The sequence below is a fragment of the Schistocerca americana genome, chromosome 3, assembly GCF_021461395.2.
Source record: "Schistocerca americana isolate TAMUIC-IGC-003095 chromosome 3, iqSchAmer2.1, whole genome shotgun sequence".
NCBI lineage: Eukaryota > Metazoa > Arthropoda > Insecta > Orthoptera > Acrididae > Schistocerca > Schistocerca americana.
In genome coordinates this window covers 690,455,345-690,476,203 of record NC_060121.1, presented here as the reverse complement: position 1 = coordinate 690,476,203, position 20,859 = coordinate 690,455,345, and the positions used below count along the sequence as shown (strand labels likewise).

The 20,859-nt window shown below is 42.3% G+C and overlaps 1 protein-coding gene across 1 annotated transcript in view; it reads right to left on the bottom strand.

Moving 5' to 3' along the window:
- Positions 1–1,767: 1,767 nt before the first annotated feature.
- LOC124606316 (juvenile hormone esterase-like) overlaps positions 1,768–20,859 on the bottom strand; it is a 61,830-nt gene continuing 42,738 nt past the window's right edge. The window contains exons 6-11 of the mRNA XM_047138299.1: positions 17,834–18,030; positions 14,042–14,162; positions 11,073–11,218; positions 10,717–10,861; positions 9,246–9,381; positions 1,768–2,014 (exon numbers count right to left, since the gene is read on the bottom strand). Coding sequence (XP_046994255.1) covers positions 1,825–2,014; positions 9,246–9,381; positions 10,717–10,861; positions 11,073–11,218; positions 14,042–14,162; positions 17,834–18,030 — 935 coding nt within the window. The 3' untranslated portion in view covers positions 1,768–1,824. The remainder of the gene's footprint in view (positions 2,015–9,245; positions 9,382–10,716; positions 10,862–11,072; positions 11,219–14,041; positions 14,163–17,833; positions 18,031–20,859) is intronic.

Below are 20,859 nucleotides of genomic sequence, written 5' to 3'. Positions count from 1 at the left end.
GTGGTGATATGAAGTCATCGTCAATGACTCCCCCACCAAAACACTGTCGCCTCCGAACTCCTCGATCATGGTGATCCAGGTAGTGCAGAATCGCGATTAGTCACGGAACACAATCAAATACCATATGACAGCAATCCATGTTTAACGATCATGGCAGCACTGCAAACTAAGCCGTTTGTGTTCTGCTGTTAAGTGCAGGGTACATATGGGATGGTAATTCTCTGATCCGGTACCTGGTAGTATCTGACAAATTGTGCAGGATGATATAGAATATTTCAGGGAATCCACAGCCTGTTCGTGGATTTCAGGCACAGATGTGAATGGGTTACGATGTGCTCTGTGGACATCACGGTAATCCTCCCTTGTGGTCGTACGAGGTCGACCGACCTTGACGAATATGTCTGGCGTTACGTTTCCATGTAGTCCAACGTCGGACCATTGTCACATCCAAATGTCCCACAAATCTGGATATTGCACGATCCGACCAGCTGACCACGTGAAGACCCGAAACGAGGTCCGCTTCAAACTCTGTTAGGTGTTGTTCATACGAGGAATCTCTCGTATCCTTCCCAAATGGTTTTCACGCCCTTTATATGTCCTACGGGGCTTGGCAACAACACTAAACATGAACGTCGCTAAGGCACTCTGGTGGGCTTTCGACATGTCACAGAGAGTTGCAGATCTAATCATTTACGTAGCTGTCGACGTTATGCACGTGTAAGACCAGATCTTATGGGTGTTCAATTTTCTTCTTTGTCAGGCTGTGTACTCTTGTTGGATTGTTACCATCGTCAGAAGACCAATGGTAAATTTTCGTTTAGTAAATTTTGGCTTACAGCTTCCGATCCAGTCGCTTCAGAATAAACGTTACCTTTCTTAAACTGATACGTTTACCGTTCTCCATCAGCTTCGAAAGTCTGTTTCGCCATCACGTAAACATTTCTCCATATATTCGTAGCGATAGTCCGGCAAAATGACTAAACCACCTAGTTAGACGGCTAATTATTGGCTTGTGTTGCGGAGACGTACGTCGTCGAGAGATCATTCTTTGCTGGTAGTTTGTGGTTTTGTACTTTAACTCGAAATTGATAAAACACTTATTTATATGATTCTGCATATGTAAGGAAGTAGTCCACAGTATCTGCTGATAAGAACATAATATTCACCCATTGATTTTACGCCGGGTTGTGTGCACATTGCTGATAAATTGAATGTAGTTTTTAGGAAGAAGGTATATTTTTATGTGGTGTCTGAAGTATGTTGTTAATATTACAATCGGAAGTGTATACTTAGCTTCAAGTCGACTGATTTCGGAAAAATCTCTCACCTAGAATGGTTAGAGAATGCCAAACGGACAATAATTTTCAATAGTAACCCGTCTGGAGAGGACCAGATTCCGCCTGTTGGAAAAAAAATCTAAAATAAAAGGCGCGACACCTCGATTAGCTCGTCCAGCTGGAATTCGACAAATTTTTACTACTTCAACTCGCCAAGAACGAAAACAATTTCATATGATTCATCTCGTGGCTGAAGCTCACTTTATTGTCCATGTTTGTCCACTCTCCCCCACCCAGTCACCCAAGACTGTGTTAGAGGATTCTAGGAAAAAAATAGTTTTGTCACTTAAAGTCTTTCGACATTTTAAGAAAGTCACTTGTAATAAAGGAAACTAGATCTTATGGTACTGATAAGTGTAGAGTTGCTATGGAAATAAGTCGCTCCTTTACAGATTCTACAACAATGGAAACGATTAAGTTACGGCCTTTATTAATTTGTGTGTTAAATACAATAAGAAATTCTCCTTCTGGCCTTAACTTCTCGCAACTACAGTTCGTCCTTAGTGTCTTCCTGTACTCCGGAATCCCACAAAGAAGTTAGGGATCGCCAGAATTCAATACGTTCCTTGGTGAAACCCCTCTTGGCTTTCAACTCTTCGCCGATCTCTAGGTACTCCGGTTCATCGTCAGATGTAACTTTCGGCCATGTTACAGGATCACCATCTGGAGTTGGGTTCCTGCAAAAGCAACAAAGGCAATAAGAAAAAAAAAACGTAAGTACGTATGAGTAATGTTGGAGGAAACGGTATGCACGGACATTATGAATGTACTCACGTTTTCTAGAACATCTGAGATTCATGAAAAGAAATTACAATGTCTGTGTTATTTTTGCGGTTCTGTACGACAGTCGGTATAAACGGAACCCTTTTGGGATCACTTCCTTGTTTGTGTCTGTCTGCCCTACTATTGAGACCCCTTTTATTCATGAACGGATAGAGATATCAAGTTGAAATTATGGCAGGTATACGGTTCCTTTCCGGTGTAAAGCAAACTTCTAAGTCAATGCTGTCAAAAGTACGGCCATTTATGTCGCATATTTTAATACTCGAAAACTCATTCATCAAAGCCTGCGGGCTACTTCCCGTTGACCTAGAACCATAAAATTTGGCAAGAAGTAATGTTTCATTGTGCAAATGAAGGAAAAACATCTGAAAATTGCTTATATATATATATATATATATATATATATATATATATATATATATATATGTTATCTGTTTTTTCGGACATGTACAAAGGAACAGATACCACACACACACACACACACACACACACACACATATATATATATATATATATATATATATATATATATATATATATAAGGCTCACCGGCCATTTTGCGGGGAAGCAGCCTACTCACGCCATATAAAATTCATATGCTTTCCATTGTGTGCCAGCCTAGTCCACTGTAACTAGTTATGACGTCAAGAATGTTGCGCAATACCTTAAAAGTAAAATGAATAATCTGAAAAGTTAATAGCATGTCAGAAGAGATGCTAAAATAATAATGTGTTAAGTTTCAGTTTAGTAACTTTAACAGTTTTCCAAATTTGGACATTTTACATAAAAATCATCGGCGCAACAGGAAGGAGCTAGAAACTTCAAAATTTATATTCGAATTCATTTTTCATTCTAATTTAATGGAAACAGCATGCTGGATCTCACAAAGTAAAATTTTGGTTGAAATTCATAATTTTCTGTTTTTATGTCCTAAAAGTTCAGAAGCAAAACAGATTAAGTAAGTGATTAAATAAAGCTAGGATGTTTAGATTTAGATAGAAGGGAGCTACGCTATAATAACAAAGATGTGAGAAGTTTAAAAAAGATAGCTATAAAACTATAGCTGTAGCATCTCTCCAAAGGGCAAGTTCAGAGCTCATCTATTGCATGCAGTACAACTAAAATAATTCTCTCGCCAAAAGTATTTAATCTAGCCACATTAGAATTTTATTACATATACTTACTTGTGTGCTGATTGCACAGTTAAATCTAGAGCTTCATTGGCCTTCAGCGAATGAAGCAATTAATTATTTAGTAAATTGAAGCGGTATTTTGCTAGCCCAGCGGCTAGTCAGTAAAGGCAAATGTTGTCGGCTGCGACTTCGGCGGTTTGCACCACGGCTATATAACTAAGAGTGTGCGAGCTAGAGTAAGGCCCCAGTTCTCTTCTAGATTCATATCAGTGCGCACTCCGTATCGGAAGACGCGTCGCATTTGTGCAGTTGCCAGGAACAGCCTTGTATGCCGTATTACGTAACTCGATATGCACGTAACAATGAGTTTGCATTGGGGTAAAGAGTTAATAAAGGAACGGCTCTAATGATTTATTCTCAGTTTGCGTATGTCGTATTTTCACGTGTCGCCGCAGGGCAGGCTTTCTACCACTACTAGCGTGGCGTTTGATGAGTATTAACATCAAATTTTGACGAACATTCATTTTGAACATTTACATCGATAACGATTATTGAACAGTTTAGTTATCTAGGGATAATAGGGTCCGTGCAATAAACTCTGAACAGCTCAGATAGTACAATAGCTGATATGGTTAATCATTTGTCTGGAATTTTACGCTTTGTCGTTTTCAGAATATAGTGAAAATTGTTACAGTAAACTGCTTTTTCTATGAATCCCAGACATCATCCTAAATCCTCAGAGTAATGAACTTCAATAATCAACAACTTTTATTCTCCATGAGAGTAGGCACAGTGAACTCTAATTACAGGCATACCATTTTTGTTAATCACTTTATAGTTGCCAACATTGTAGTCAGCCTGTGTTGAGAAAGGCAACAATAGAAATATAATATAATAATTCTTTAAATTTTCCACCCTCCGCCCCACAACTTGACCATCTTCTTCTGCGCAGATGCACAAACAGTGCCCGGACTCTTACGGGAGTCGGCAGTAAAGTTCCGATTAATGAGTATAACGGGCAGGGACACTATGAATATAGTGGGGGACAATAAGTGGCGAATGTTGGTCTCACGGGAGGCGTGCCAGAGATAAGTTCAAAAAATCGCTCTGAGCACTATGCGACTTAACTTCTGAGATCATCAGTCGTCTAGAACTTAGAACTAATTAAACCTAACTAACCTAAGGACATCACACACATCCATGCCCGAGGCAGGTTTCTAACCTGCGACCGTAGCGGTCACACGGTTCCAGACTGAAGTGCCTAGAACCGCACGACCGCACCGGCCGGCAGAGGTAAATCCCTGCAGTCGCACTATCCTCTGTGTCCTCGGAGGCTCAGATGGAGAGAGTATCTGCCATGTAAGCAGGAGATTCCGGGTTCGAGTCCTGATCGGGGCACACATTGTCAGCTGTCCCGTTGACTTATATCAACGCCCGTATGCAGCCAGGAGTATTCATTTCGTTGTAATTGTAATAATATCAAATTAAAATGTTTCCTTCTGCAGTTAGTTGTCCGTCCGCCTCTCCGTCCGTATGGGAAGACCCTTTTTCTCAGGAACTGGTGGAGATATGAAGCTGAAATTTATGTCAAATACTATGGCCCTCGGACCCTTGGTGGCGTAAGTAATTTAAACTTCTAAGTTAGTGCAACCAAAACATATGTCCGTATATGTCACATGTTTTGATTCTCACAAACTCACTCATCAAAACTTACAAACATCGGGCTTGGTCGTGCAGTGCTGAAGAGCGTGCGTGGAAACTAAGAGCACATGGGATCGAATCTCAGTCAGACCATGGATTTTTCCGTCTTACCTTTAACCTAGCCTTCACCTGTCAACGAAGTGAGGATGCGCTAGAACAACACTTGGTTTGGGTTTCACGTTAGGAGCCGGCCGAAGTGGCCGTGCGGTTAAAGGCGCTGCAGTCTGGAACCGCAAGACCGCTACGGTCGCAGGTTCGAATCCTGCCTCGGGCATGGATGTTTGTGATGTCCTTAGGTTAGTTAGGTTTAACTAGTTCTAAGTTCTAGGGGACTAATGACCTCAGCAGTGGAGTCCCATAGTGCTCAGAGCCATTTGAACCATTAGCCATTTCACGTTAGACCATAGGTCCCTCTCCCCGACTCAACGACTGGGATAGGTCAGCAACAGGCAAGGCGCCGTAGCGGCGTCCAGCAGAAATATATCCACCAGCTCACTGAGCTTCACAAATTAGCCGTCCGGGGTGACCGAACGGTTGTAGGCGCTACAGTCTGGAACCGCGCGACCGCTACGGTCACAGGTTCGAATCCTACCTCGAGCATGGATGCGTGTGATGTCCTTGGATTAGTTAAGTTTAAGTAGTTCTAAGTTCTAGGGGACTGATGACCTCCGAAGTTAAGTCCCATAGTGCTCAGAGCCATTTGAACCATTTTTATGATGTTTCAGCGTCCTGCGATGTATACAGCCCGTACTGCAGCACTCGGAACACTGTCAGTTTAATTATAACCACCTTGTATATTCGACTACAGAATTTGGCTTGCGTGAAAGATCACAAATCTAATAATGCTTGTCACGGATTGCACTAGTGATTACTTTAAGAGCCGAAAAAATTAACTGGTGAATTAATGATATTAAAGCTATTTTCCCTGGCAGTCTGTGACTACCGATAGCTTACCTAAGCTGTGAACTATTGTCTCGTGGACGCGGAGAATTTTTCTGAACTACAGATGAATTACGTGCTGCAGAGGCTCCCGAGCCGTTACTTTGAACTTCCGATCTTCGGCTATCTCGAGGCGTCATGATACCAGACCTTCCCGTCGCTACAGTCTAGTCCTGCACCTGAGCTGGGAGTCCAGGCTGTTGCTGGCCGGATGAAATTCTAATCGCCTCCCTTGTTAGGTTTGTTATGGGGCCCACTTTCTGTGGCGCTGGAATTGATATAAAGGACTCTTGCAACCCCACTGGCTCAGTCGGTGTGACTTGGTGATAGACGGGTGTCACTGTCATTGTCAAGTCTGTATGCATAATGCTTCCTGTAGTTCGTAGCAACCAAGCAAATAGGAGCTGAGTAGCTACCATCCACCATAGCTCAGCAAAACGTTCGCAGTTACTTCCGTCATAATTTCCTAGTGATAGTTCCGCTAACATCTCATGACGAAGCTGTGTGCTCTTCCACGATAAATAAGTTCATGCTGCCTGTACTTGGGCTATTCTCGACTCAGATATCTTGTCTATTAGTTACTTCCAGTGTGATTATCTGTTACACACTGACTCTAAAAAAGGGGATGGGTGACTTATTCATACTTTGTTTCATGGGTTCAGCGGTTCCTCTTATTTTGTCTTGACTTGCAGCAAGCCGTTTTCGTGACAGTTTGTTGCTTAATTTGTGTGTGTGTGTGTGTGTGTGTGGTTTATCAACAAATATAATGTAACAAGTCACTCCGCATTTCGTGAGTTTTATGGTCAATATATTTGAGTTTTTACCAGACGTCTCTGTCTTCTAGTCTGTGGCATTCCCCTGTTGCCCCCTTTCAAAAGCTTCCAGGAACTCTTGACAAAGTTCTTTGCTACAACCGTCGAGCAAAGGAAGATTGGCAGGTAAGACTGATTATTACGTCTAACAGGGAATCAGCGGCAGACAGTTCAATTAATTACGCTTCCAATTTGCAGTCATCATTTCACCTTCGTTTGATTTACAGCACCGCCAACCAGTCTCCAAGTTCCGACCCATTGTTTCCAGCCAAATCCCAACGACCTGGGAAGGGGTAGTGGGGCTAGCAAGAGAGAATACTTCGGAACGTATTACCATTTTAGGCTTTTACCTAAAGACTGTGGAACAAATCGGGAACTTTTATTCAAAACCGGAACAACTGAGTTACTTAATGATGTGCAGCCACTCGTCGTTTACTATCACGCACGATTTTTTTGATTTGGTATAATTTTTGGAGCGACACCAAAGAGTAACATCGGCTACCCATAGCACAGAATTCATCTGCTCAGTGTATCCATTTGGCCCTAATGTTGCGATCGCAGTTGTAGGAGAAACCACACTGTGAAAGTGTGAATACCGTCTGTCCGGTGTTTTTACGATATCAGTGGTCCTCGGCATATTCTGTCACCGTTACCGACATGAAAACAACTGGATTCTATGCATAAATTAATGCATAAATGGAGGATAGTTCTGCGCTATCTTAACTATACATACTTCCGTGCCACTGTACATGTAAATCACAAGAGCAAGTATGTTTCCTTCAACTGACCAGTGTTATTCACCTACGTCCGTTTGATTCGTTTCTGTTGAATTATGTCAAATATAAAACTTTTTCACAGTCAGTTGTAAAGTCTGTTTCAAGGAGAGTTTACTTGGGGGGGGGGGGGGGGAGAAGTCAAGGTATTAATAGAGGAATTCGGAAATCAGTTTAACGCTTATAATAAAAGTTTGAAGTGTTAAGCATCCACAGCCGAGATACTTGGTGGCAGTTTAAGTCCCTTTAATTCCGTCCCACTTGTAGTTAGTAGTACTAAGTTTTCCACAATTTTTCGTTTTTCTGCGTGGAATATTCATCAATCCGAAGAAACAACCGATGCGCGTTTCGAACCGATTCAAGACCAGCAGATACGCGACGCTACGTCGGTTCGTTGCATAAGCGGAATGTGGAGCATACTTATTTTAGATACTCATCAACGAATGTACCGTTTAGTAGCAAAATGCTCGTTAATAGGGACAGCCACTAGAGATCAGAAATGAGCTGTGTACCCTCGCGTTAAACTCGTCAGCGGGCCAACGACGTTATCTCCGAACTCGCAGTCTATCTGCACTCGTGAGTCTCTGCCACTGCTCATTGCACTGTAAACTGGTCGGTTGAGTCTTCGTGCGGTACAAACGGACTCCACCAGCGTTGAAAGGAGATCCAGTACATGGGATTGCAAGCATAACGGAGTAGTCGTGACACTGCAGCTACATACAGTATTTATTACTGTTATTATTATCAGGTGTGGTTGGATCTTCTTGGACAATGCAAAACTAGTAGGTATGTTTTTTATATATTACATATGTTTTTCCACGATGCAGGTGGAATTAATCATTTCGTACCCATTTGATGAACTCTACATGCTATTCGTCTGAAAGTTGGAATACATCATCGAACTTATACCAAACATTACTATTCCTGTAATGGTGTACATTTTCAACTGTATGCACTGCGCCACTTAATTTTCGTGTTACAGCCTCCTCAGCCTCGCAAGAAACGGCTTCGTTACAGACCATCTGATCGCGACAATCTGTCATTTCGCCCTCTTAGTGATACTTCACATCAGCAAGATCGTGCACTCAACTTCTGCACTGAGTCATGACTCGCCTTACGCCCCTGTACACTTCAGTAAAAGAGATTCGACGAGTAGGAAGCGACTGCAGCGTTACTATGCTCAGACTCGTCATACTCGCAGAATAAGATAGTTGGAAGGAAACTGCTGTACCACTGATGTAACAGCAGCGCCTTGATTTATAATATGTGTAACCCTCAACAGCAGGCTCTTGCTTGATCCGTTTCTGACCTCTAACCGGCTCGCAGGTCGTTAGCAAGACAGAGGAGGCAACGTTAGCAAACGTGGTATCTCCACTGTCCGCGGGTTTCCACGAGCAAATACGGGAGCCAGCAAGTGTGCAGTGTCTCCTTCACTCGCACATGGGAAAGTGGCACTGTCAGGTGCATTGAGAGCAAGAAACACATAATTGGCACATTGATGTAATGTCTGTTGTACTACACAAAACAATCATGTATAATCAATGGATCAGCAATAAGTACTCATTTTGAACCATATCCTGTCAATGCAAGGGTAATTTACGTGTTTGTCGCGTATACCTCCGTTAGAATAACATTTTTAAATTTACTCTCTTTCCACGAAGACACTACTCATCGAGAGTTTCCTCACAGTGAATTAAGGGTACAAAAATCGATAGTTTTTTGTAAATTTTATAATATATACCGTTATGTCTTAATTGATATAGTTACCCAGTTTTAGCGAAATCTGTCCACAGCTTAGTCATTGTTTCAACCATCTTCATGTCTTCGTCTGGTAACTCGTAATCTTCCGGATAGAACGGGTTTCTGGGAAATAAGTAGAACATTTCATCTGTATGTCCAGCACCTGAAAGTAAAATCGTGACAGCCATGCAGTAGTTCCAAAAAGCAGTAGTTCTATGAAGCGATAAGCTTTCACACGAGAGCAAGTCATATGAGCGACCAGTAAGAATGAGGCTGAATCTGCATTGAGATAGTATATGGAACTGTTCATAGGGGAAGACTCTTATTTACATCGGTAATCGTCTGTGTTGAACCCTGCACAAAGCCGAGGTACTGAGTTGTTCAAATGTGGCAAATACCTCCCAATGGCGGTTGTCTGCAACAACTGTGTAAGAAACTTTTTATAAAATCTAGTGAGATTTCATCCGTTCGAGGAACTGGTATCCTGCTAAAAATTTCAATTTTTGTATAAAAGAATGTAAATCTCTTAATTCTTCGTGATATTTTTCCGAATGTTAGGTTTCTCGAACTATTTAGATGTAAAGAATAGGTTAAAAATCTTGTAGTCTATTCTGCTTGCCTTATTATTAATAAGTGAAACAATTCATAGTTTGTCACAATTATTGCTATGTTTCGAAACAAATACACGGATTGCACGTAATTCAAGGATTCTGTACAGTTAAGAAATGCCCGCTGGACTCTTGGAGCATATTAATTGATACTAACATCTGCAAATTCGCTTAAACTTGGCGGTAGAACCATATCTCCCTCTATTAATGAGTAAATCCCTTTATTAACAAGTAGCACACCAAGCTCAATGAACTAAATTTACTCAATTTTATTAATCATTTCGAGTTACCTTCACATTTTAAGAGTTAATGAGGACAAATTTTGTGTCATATGTGTTTATGTGGGAAACAGTTCGCGGTCCGCAGTGCAAGATTGTATCGACAGATGAATTTAAAAAAATGTAACAGTTATGTGACAGGTAAAATCTGAATATTACCGTTTCACTGAAGATTATGTTGTTGCCTTAGGGGGTTTGTGATAATAGTTTGTTCTGTGTAAGAGAATACTTTATAAGAAAGTTGTAATTTGCGCTAACCGTACTCTGACACTTATAAGAATTTCGTGGTCTTGTGCTTAGTATTGTTAAATATTAGCATGAGGTCCTGGGATCGTAATTTACTAGTAGATGGAAGAGCCAGATGAACAGCTACGCAGCTAAATAAGCAGGTGTACAGACTCGCACGTGGCGTGGAATACACTTATCTTCGTACCAGTCGTTGATACAAATGGCGCTCGTGTAAAGCCTAACTAAGAATTTCACCAATGTAGTAATTTATTATTCATTATTACGCTGTTCAAATGAATGAGACGTAAGGAACCACATTTTCTGTAACACACTAGTCCAAGAATATAGCAGTACATTAAAGTGTAGCTAAATGTTTTATCTTACCGAAATCAAAGTCAGTTCTTCGATAAGGATCTGCTGTCCTGTACTTTCCTCTGTAGGTAAAATAATAATAGAAGACAGAGGCCGTGTTTTTGTAACGTCGGACTGTCTCATCACTACCGCATGTAAACGCGGCATCAGAGTACATCTATTGCAAAAGTTCAAAAACATATAAAAATTTGCTTGAAATTTAACAACTATTAATGAAATTATTTCTATATTAATAAATACATACATAGTAACGTGGATTTTTGGATTAATATGCTTAATTTTTACAAATAAACTAGGTTTTTATATTAGGAAAGTACACTGAAATAGGAAGTTCCCAAGCGTATACCATACATCGAATTTATACTCACGTCAGTTATACCCTTGGGAGACAGATCTCCAGATGGAAAGTAAAATTCACGAATCTTTTCTATAACGAGGTCTGCGTTTTGTTTTGGTATCACTACCCTCAATCTATTTTCGATCTCTTTCCACGCGGAATTGTTCGCATAAAGTCCTGAAAGAAAATGCATCGTTATTAAAAAAGCGTGACGCTTGTTCGTAGTAGGTATAAACCCTATTACAGTAGCTCCAACTAATATTAAGGCGATACGCATATTAATGAAATAGTAACTGACTATTTTATGTTAAAAGGATCAGCTGCTTTTCACTTACCGTAATTTACTGACTAGGTTAAATCAATTAAAATTTGATATCATTTCACATATGACAGTTTTCAATCCTACATTCTTTTCTAATGTGTGTTCACAGTAATCGGAGCCCGAATTTGTTCTTCCGTGGTCCTAAGATCAGACGCGCTTAGGAGGACGATGTGGCCATATGTATTTGAAACGTTCTACATTTTTCATTTCTTGCACGAAAATACTCGTGATGCAACAGCTATTGTGTCACGCTCAGTTACATTACGTTACTCATACTCCACATTTCCCACGAAGAGGGAATTCTGAGGTTCGGCAATAAGGATATACGTTTTATATACATGGAATACCAAGAAATTACTAAACATTAAGGAATATTAGTATGTTACAGTCGTAGTGTTAGTTTTAAAATTATAAAAGAACATTAGTTTTAACACCTTCTGAAAAGAAAGTTTTCAGTGAAATAGGAGTTGCCCAATACATATTTCCTTAATTTGGTCTTTAACTCCACCACACTATCCACGATAACTGCTGAATACAAGTGTACCGATGCAATTCTATCTGTGCTAAAGATAAACCTCAGAAGTTTTTGTAGAGGGAGTTTTTCATCCTAAAACTGTACTCACGACTTGCATTATTTTTTCTCTCAGAAGAGAAATGAATGGCTCAGCAGAGAGTTGGCAATATTTTCCGCTGACTCCTTCAACTATTTGCAACGACACAGCATTATTTTATAAGCAGAGTTTTCATAATGGAACTAGTACTAATTTGTATTTCCTGTCCTTGTAATAAAGGCAACTAGGAAGCTATTTTGAAAGATGTTGCAGAGGGCAAAACTTCAGTAGCCAATGTGTACCTCCCTGATTGATTGTCAAGTTAGAGAGTTGCAGCTTAAAATACTTGAGATGTATGATCTGTACCCGACCACATCCATCGCTTTTTGCCCCGGATCATTCAGTGTTTTTTATATTAGCTTTATTAATTATGGCACTAACCTACCTCTATTCAGAGGATGTGAAATTAAACAACGTACAGCAGTCTAGTTTCCAACCTTATTTTATTTGGCAATCAGTTTCAGCGTTTTATTACGCCTTCTTCAGGCCCCTGACCGACGTGTAGGAAGAATCTACCTCGGTTGTGATCAAAACAGGGGCCAGCGATATTGGTATTAGTGGATTTTTATTTTAGTGACCACTTCAACCATCACCTGCGGACCGACGTACAGCTACCTCTGTTTACTTCTGCGTCTCGAGCCTGTTTCGATACATGAGGTTTATTAGGAAAGTAAGTTCCGATCGGTCCGAAATGGAAACCACTGTGAGAATCCGATGCAATATTGCACAGATGTGCTGGGCAGTGTCTCTACTACGCACGTCGATCAATCACGTCGCCCTTTTCAGTTCTGAGCTCACGGTGAACATATAAAGATGCCCGGAAAATAGTGTCCGCCGCCAAGTACTAGGGCCTGGTGAGAAACTTCGCCTGAAGCTATGCAGCCCATTAACGTAACTGTCACGCGTTTCCTTCTTCAAGACAATTCTTAGCTGCATTCTGCAGGGGCAATGAGAATGCTCTTTCAGCGTTTTCGATGGAAGTGCTTGATTATTTACTATACAGGCCATAATTGTCTTCCTCTGAGTTTCATCTCTGCTCACATGAACCGCTGGTTATGCAGACAACATTATGGCACAGACAACGAGCTGTAGACCAACGTAGTTAATTGGCAGAAAGCTCTGGCGGCTGTCTTCTATGTCAATGGTATTGGAAAGTTGGTACAATGCCACGAGAAATGTCTAAGTCGGAACGGTGACTATGTTGATAAGTAGCTGGAAGCTGTAGCAAACTGTTGTAAACTATGCATTTTTCATTTTCTCAGTGGTTTCCATTTCGCGGCCGATCGGAACTTACTTTCCAAAAACCCCTTGTATTCAGACAATTTCACAGACAGTGTCAGCTCATACAAAAGCGTCACTTAAGATGAAAATTCATACGTATATTCATTGAGGCAATGCTCTTATCACGAACTATTTAGAATTGCATAGTGTTTTTTTCTTAGTAATAAAGGATTTTTAGCCACGTATCTGATGTTGAAATTAGACTGTAGTTTGTATATCGATGTAGCACTAGACGAAAGATGAAACTTGTCTGTTAATAAATAATAGGTTTAACATACATGTCGCCGTATTACGCATTTGAGGAAGCCAGCGAAGTATAGTACAGCAGCTACAATGCTACTCATAAATAAAAATTGGGGCAAAAATTGTAATAATTACAAAAGCTTGCTGTGGAATCACATCGCACTATTGGAAAATCTTATCGTATTTAGATTTTTGCACGCTTCCGTTTAGAAAATCGAGCAACTTAATCCAGACCGAGTGCTTTCTTCGAAAGCAAAAAGCTTGGAATCTACAACGACCATCTCTTCCAACAGAGCATAGCGTCCCGTCTGTAACTGTCTTGATCTGTAAAGGTCCTTTTAACCAGCTAGTATTCCTCCTTCAGCCATTTGTGCCAGAATGAATATCTAGTGCATCTTAATAAAATAAAGCTGAGTACGCTGGCACAAACAGAGTGCAGGTTTCCTACGTACGCGCTCGTTTTTCTGTAAGTGGTTTCATAGATGAGTTTGCGATGGACTTATGAAATTAGTATGTCGTATTTAAATCAACTGAAAACATTACTTGCACTGAAAAGTCCTCCTTCATTTTCATTCACGCCAACCATCCAGTCCACTTTAGCAGGCTCAAGGAGTGACGGGTGGCGGGGAAGAAATGAAGAATGCGCTGTAGCATCCACAACGGCCTGAAACGGAAAGACAAGCTGTGTGCACCATTTCTAGAAAAACAAAATACTACATAACATATGAGACTCAAAAGTATATTGAAGATTAATAGCCTGCTACATGCAAGCGGAAAAGTGTCGAATTATTCAGTCCTGTGACTTGAAGGTTACGGCTACCAGCACAGCAACGAAAGTAGAGCTGTCAAATTTTTAAATACTTCTGATTTACATCTGTTTTCAGTTCATCTGTTCGGAACGCATGCTGCGTTCGATCATCGTGAGGTGCCTCGAGAAAAGCAATCTATTGACGAATTGGCAGCACGAATTCAGGAAATGTTGTTCTGTTAAACACAACTGGTCAACTGTTCACACGAAGTGGTGGGCGGTTTCGGTGGGGATCTCGGCCTGCTTTCATATTTCGGGATTTCCAAACCGTGTTTGACATCGTTCCACACAGGCGTCTTCTAGTTGGGTTGTCTTCTTGTGGTGTGTCTCCTGCATTCATGATCTCCTGTCGGAGAGTTCAGAGTTTGTGGTGACTGACGGCAGGTCGTCAGTTGGAACAGGAGTTCCGTGGGGAAATATTGTGAGGCCTTTGCAGTTTCTCGGGTGACGCCAACGATTTGGCAGACTGTCTGAGGCTTCCTCTTGGATTGTTCGCTGATGATGCTGTCGTTTACCGTCTAATAAACTTGTCAGATCAGTACGAGTTACAGAGTAATGCACAGAGGGCGCAAGGAGTGGCGGTTATGCCTGAACAATAAAAGGTGTGTGGCCGTCCAGGTGAGCACTAGGGATATTCTGCTGAATTTCGGGTGCACCATAACAACGTTACCTACCTTTTAGGGAAAGGTAATATGATGTAGTGAGCAAGCCGCCGTGAAATATTACATTAGGGGCCGCAGGCTGGTAGCGGCAAGTGTGGCGACATATGGGTCACAATAATATATACGTATGGGGATTGCTAGATGAGGCTAGCTGCGCTCAGCGGAAAAATGCATTGCACTGTGGTAATGACTATAGCAGGTAGGTTCATGTCAACACACAAGGGTAAGTCTCTTGTTATGTGTGACATGACAAGGGGACAAGTCTTAGCGGAACAAATGCGCCCAGGACCGATGTAAATGTAGCTAATGCATTCACTTGCTGCCAGAGTCCAGCAACACCACCCCCCCCCCCCCCCCCCCCCCGACACGAGGATCCACGCTAGAAAGTGAGACGACTGGGCACCGGCAGCATCTATGGGTTCGAGACCAGGCTGCGCCTGTCACCGGCAATACCAAGTTAATCAGCATACTTAGTGCCACATCCTGCCAACCTGCCGTCTGTGCCTGGTGCCACCAGCACGTAGTTCATAGTGAAAGTTAAGGATGAAGTGCCAACCGCTGTTTGACTCCTACCAGTGAGCAGCAAGTCGAATCCCATGCACTATTATCTCCATGCGCCGCCACGGAAGACGTGAGCAGTACCGAGAACACCAGGGCCCCACGCTGCTGCGAAAATAGGACGCCGTTGACGTAAATGTAGTCTTCAAGAAGCTACCGGCCTTCCGCGGAGCTTCTATTAGCATGGCAGGGCCCCTGTTCAGCATCAAGGATGGATGCTGCTACCCATATATCAGCGTCGGCCAGGAAAACAGAGTGAGGTTTGCTGGCTTCGCTGAGTCGTGACACATCACGTATCGGAATTAAATAAAGACATTTTTTACTGTTAAGTGTTTCTAGTGAGCCGAGCAGCCTGTCACCACCACTCACTCACCCCCTCCCCCCCACCCTCAAATCCCCTTATCCCCTTAGCACAGCAGTAAACTCCAGAGTGGTGTCGATAATTCATCACCACTGGGCACTCTTCAACACAATGGATCATACAGGTTTGATGATTGTCGATACAACTAAGTGCCCAGGAACAGCAATTGCGAACAACTTAGTCTGAAGCAATCACATAGAAGGTGTTGTGTTGCAGGGTAAACTGGGGACTGCATTTGTTACCAGAGCCCTTAGAAGGTGCGGCGCTTGCACTCGGGAGTCTGGCCACAGTTTCTTCCTGTCTTGTGGAGTACTGTTGGGCAGTGTGGGATCATTACCAAATAGCACTGGCGCAGGACATTGTAAAAGCCTAAGAAGAGTAGCTAGTTTTTTGTTATCAAGAAACAGGGGTGAGAGTGTCAGGGATACAGTATTTTTTTTGTGGTGGCAATCATTAAAACGAAGGTGTCTTTCGTTGCAGCGAGATATTTTGGAGAAATTAAAATCACCAACTTTCTCCTCTGAATGTGAAATTATTTTGTTTACTCGCACTTACATAGGGAAAAGCAATCATTGTGGTACAAAAGGAGAAATCTTAGCTCGCTTGGCGGTATTTAGATATTCATTTTTATCTCCTGCAATTAGATGGTGGAAAGGTGGAGAAATAGTATAAAAGTGGCTCTATGAACCTTCTGCCAAGCATTTGAATTTGAACTACAAAGTAATTAAGTAGACGCAGGTGCAGACTTAGATCGTGCTTAAGCACAGCCACAACTTTGTTAATGTTTGCAGCATTATTCCTCAGTTGCTGTTTGAATTACATTTATCATATAGATAAGGACAAATCTGTCTTTTGCCATTTATTTTGGTGTTAGCCTAAAGAAACTGGGCCAGCGGCCTTGCCACTGTGGTAACACTATTTACCGTCAGATCGCAGAAGCTAAGTGCTTTCGGGCTTGACCAATACTTGAATGAGTAACCGTACATGTCTGCCGAGCGCTGTTGGCTAGTGGCGTCCACTAAGCCATTGTGAGGCCAATGCAGGAGCTACATGACTGAGAAGTCACGAAAACTGATAACGGCCGGGAGAACAGTGTGCTGGCCATATGCCATGCGCTAAATGCAGACAATGCAGGTCTCTAATTAATAATAGGAAGGTCATACAGCAGTAGTGCTGCTGACAAGATGACTCTTGTGTGTACTACTACTGTTTTTATAGATATTTGACGATGCTGGCACTGATTTTGTGTTTAGCATTTGACGATAGCACTATGGCTCGAGTATACTAGAACATGTTTTTATAAAACAGATCTGAAGATGGTCATTATGGACCGAAACCGGTAGTCTAATGACATAAAATATTTGTGACCATAGATGTGAAGTAAAGGAACTTTATTCTTATCATATCACTACATGTAGCTATTCCTGTTGGAACAGGACCTCGTTCACCGGTTGTAATGTCAATCCTTCAGCAATTGCGGGAGTCATGTGCCGTGTGCAACAGGAAAAGTTGTGTGTACTGGAATGTTTAAGTGTGATTTACTACCGATTAAAGACCTACATAGTGTATGTCTAGCGCCTACAGAAGAATCAATGGGCATACGCAAAATAGAGAAATGAAGATCACTAATGATTCCTAGTATGAGTAGGATAAAAATAAAATTAACATTCAGTGGGAAAAGGTGAGTTTGTTCTTGTCTAAATGATGATGAAAGCACGATTATGACATTAGATAAAATTAGGACCAAAAGGTGTTTATGATTGACATACATCAGTATAAGAAACAATACACACATTAATTTGATTTTCAATAAAAGATTTTTGGTCTACCCTAAGTTGCCACTCAACCACTCAACTCTTTTGTTTGCTATGGATGTGATAAATTTCTCCATGTTTTTCGGGCTTCTTGAGGCTACTGCTGCGACCAGCGGCAGGAGCAACACTAACCCTGGTGGGGGTCTCGGCGATCTGCAGCTCGTCGTCGTCGACGCCGCGCAGACAGTCGACCAAGGCGGGGTGGGGCTGCGAGGGGCAGCCCAGGGAGGCGGCCACCTGCCGCGCGCTCGCCACCGACTCACCCTTCGGCACCACCGACCAGGGCGACAGGGCGGAGCCGCTCTCCATGATGACGCGGTGGAAAAGACCTGAGTCGCACAGTTGTGGTAGCCTCATCATGCATGATCTACAACACTATCTCTTGAAGCGTCAGATAAATACAATGCTGGCCACTAAACTTGCAATACCACGCATTGTGTATGCACTGAGATCACAAAAATCATGGGGTACCTCCTTATATCACCTCGGGTATTGTTTTGCTCAGCGCAGTGCAGTAACTCGATGTGGCACGGAGTCAACAAGTCGCTGGAAGTCTACTGCAGAAATATAGAAGCATGCTGCCTCAATAGCCATTCATAATCGTGAAAGTGTTGCCCGTTGCAAGATTTTGTTCACGAATTGACCTCTCGGTTATGTCCCATAAATATTCGATGGCGTTCATGTCGAGTGATCCGGGTGGCCAAATCATTCATTCGAATCGTTCAGATTTTTCTTCAAACAATCTTGAACAGTTGCGACCCAGTGTATGGGAACATGAAGTTCGTGAATGGTTGAAAATGATTTCCAAGTAGCCAAAGATAGCTATTTGCAGACAATCATCGATTCAGTTGGAGCAGAGCACGCAGCCCATTCCATGCAGACACAGCCCACGCCTTCATGGAGCCACCACCGGCTTCCACAGAGTATTCTTGACAATTTGGGTCCATACTTTGTATGGTCGGTGCCACACTCGAACCCTACCATAGCTTTTACTAGCTGAAATCTGGACTCATGTGACCAGGCCACGGTTTTTAGTCGTCTGGGATCTAACTGATATGGTCACGAGCCCAGGAGAGGCGCTGAAGGCGATGTCGTGCTGTTAGGAAAGATCCTCTGTGGGCTGTCTGTGCCATAGCCCATTGACGCCAAATTTCGGTGCACACTCCTAGCGGATACATTCGCCGTATGGCCCACATTGATTTCTGTAGTTATTTCACGAAGTGTTGTTTGCCTTTTAGCACCGACAACCCTTCGCAGACACCTCTACTCTCAGTCGTCAAGTGAAGGCAGTCTGTGACTGCGGCGTCCGTGGTGAGAGCACACTCTTGACACCGTGGATCTCGAAATATTGAATTACCTCACAATTTTCGAAATAAAATGCCGCATGCGTCTATCTTCAACTATCATTCTGCATTCAAAGTCTGTTAATTCACGTTCTGCGGCCATAATCACATCGGACATCTTTGCAGATGACTCTCCTGAGAACTGACAGTTCTGCAAATATACTACCCTTTTGTACCTTGTGTACGCGAATTACCACTCTCTTTATATGTGCATATCGCTATCCCATGACTTTTGTCACCTCAGTGTATGTCACACGCCAAACTGGCACGAAATGTACTTCGTAATTGGATATGCAAATGTTTAACATATCAGTGCAATCGCACAAGTTGGTCAGGAGTAGCGCCGTCAACATTCTGTATACAGGGTGGTCATTTGATAGTGACCGGGCCAAATACCTCACGAAATAAGTATCAAACGAAAAAACTACAAAGAACTAAACTCGTCTAGCTTGAAGGCGGAAATCAGATGGCGCTATGGTTGGCCCGCTAGATGGCGCTGCCATAGCTCAAACAGATATCAGCTACGTTTTTAAATGGCTCAAATGGCTCTGAGCACTATGGGACTTAACATCTATGGTCATCAGTCCCCTAGAACTTAGAACTACTTAAACCTAACTAACCTAAGGACATCACACAACACCCAGCCATCACGAGGCAGAGAAAATCCCTGACCCCGCCGGGAATCGAACCCGGGAACCCGGGCGTGGGAAGCGAGAACGCTACCGCACGACCACGAGATGCGGGCTACGTTTTTAAATAGGGACCCCATTTTTTATTACATATTCGTGTAGTATGTAAAGAAATATGAATGTTTTAGTTGGAACAGTTTTTTCGCTTTGTGATAGATGGCGCAGTAATAGTCACAAACGCAAAAGTACGTGGTATCACCTAACATTCCGCCAGTGCGGAAGGTATTTGCTTCGTGAGACATTACCCGTGTTAAAATTGACCGTTTACCAATTGCGGAAAAGGTCGGTATCGTGCTGATGTACGGCTATTGCCATCAAAATGCCCAACGGGCGTGTGCTATGTATCCTGCTCGGTATCCTGGACGACATCATCCAAGTAACCGGACCGTTCGCCGGATAGTTACGTTATTTAAGGAAACACGAAGTGTTCAGCCACATGTGAAACGTCAACCACGACCTGCAACAAATGATGATGCCTAAGTAGGTGTTTTAGCTGCTGTCGCGGCTAATCCAGACATCAGTAGCAGACAAATTGCGCGAGAATCGGGAATCTCAAAAACGTCGGTGTTGAGAATGCTACACCAGCATCGATTGCACCCGTACCACATTTCTATGCACCAGAAATTGCATGGCGACGACTTTGAATGGCGTGCACAGTTCTGCCGCAGGGCACAAGAGAAATTACGGGACGATGACAGATTTTTTGCACGCGTTCTATTTAGCGACGAAGCGTCATTCACCAACAACGGTAACGTAAACCGGCATAATATGCACTATTGGGCAAGGGAAAATCCACGATGGCTGCGACAAGTGGAACATCAGCGAACTTGACGGGTTAATGTATAGTGCGGCATTATGGGAGGAATGATAATTGGCCCCCATTTCTCAGAAATGATAAGTTCACAAAGGTACATCTATCACATTGGAACAACAGAAATAAAATGTTCAAACGTACCTATGTTCTGTATTTTAATTTAAAAAACCTACCTGTTACCAACTGTTCGTCTAAAACTGTGAGCCATATGTTTCTGACTATTACAGCGCCATCTATTACAAAGCGAAAAAAGTGGTCCAACAAACACATTCGTATTTCTTTACATACTACACGAATATGTAATAAAAATGG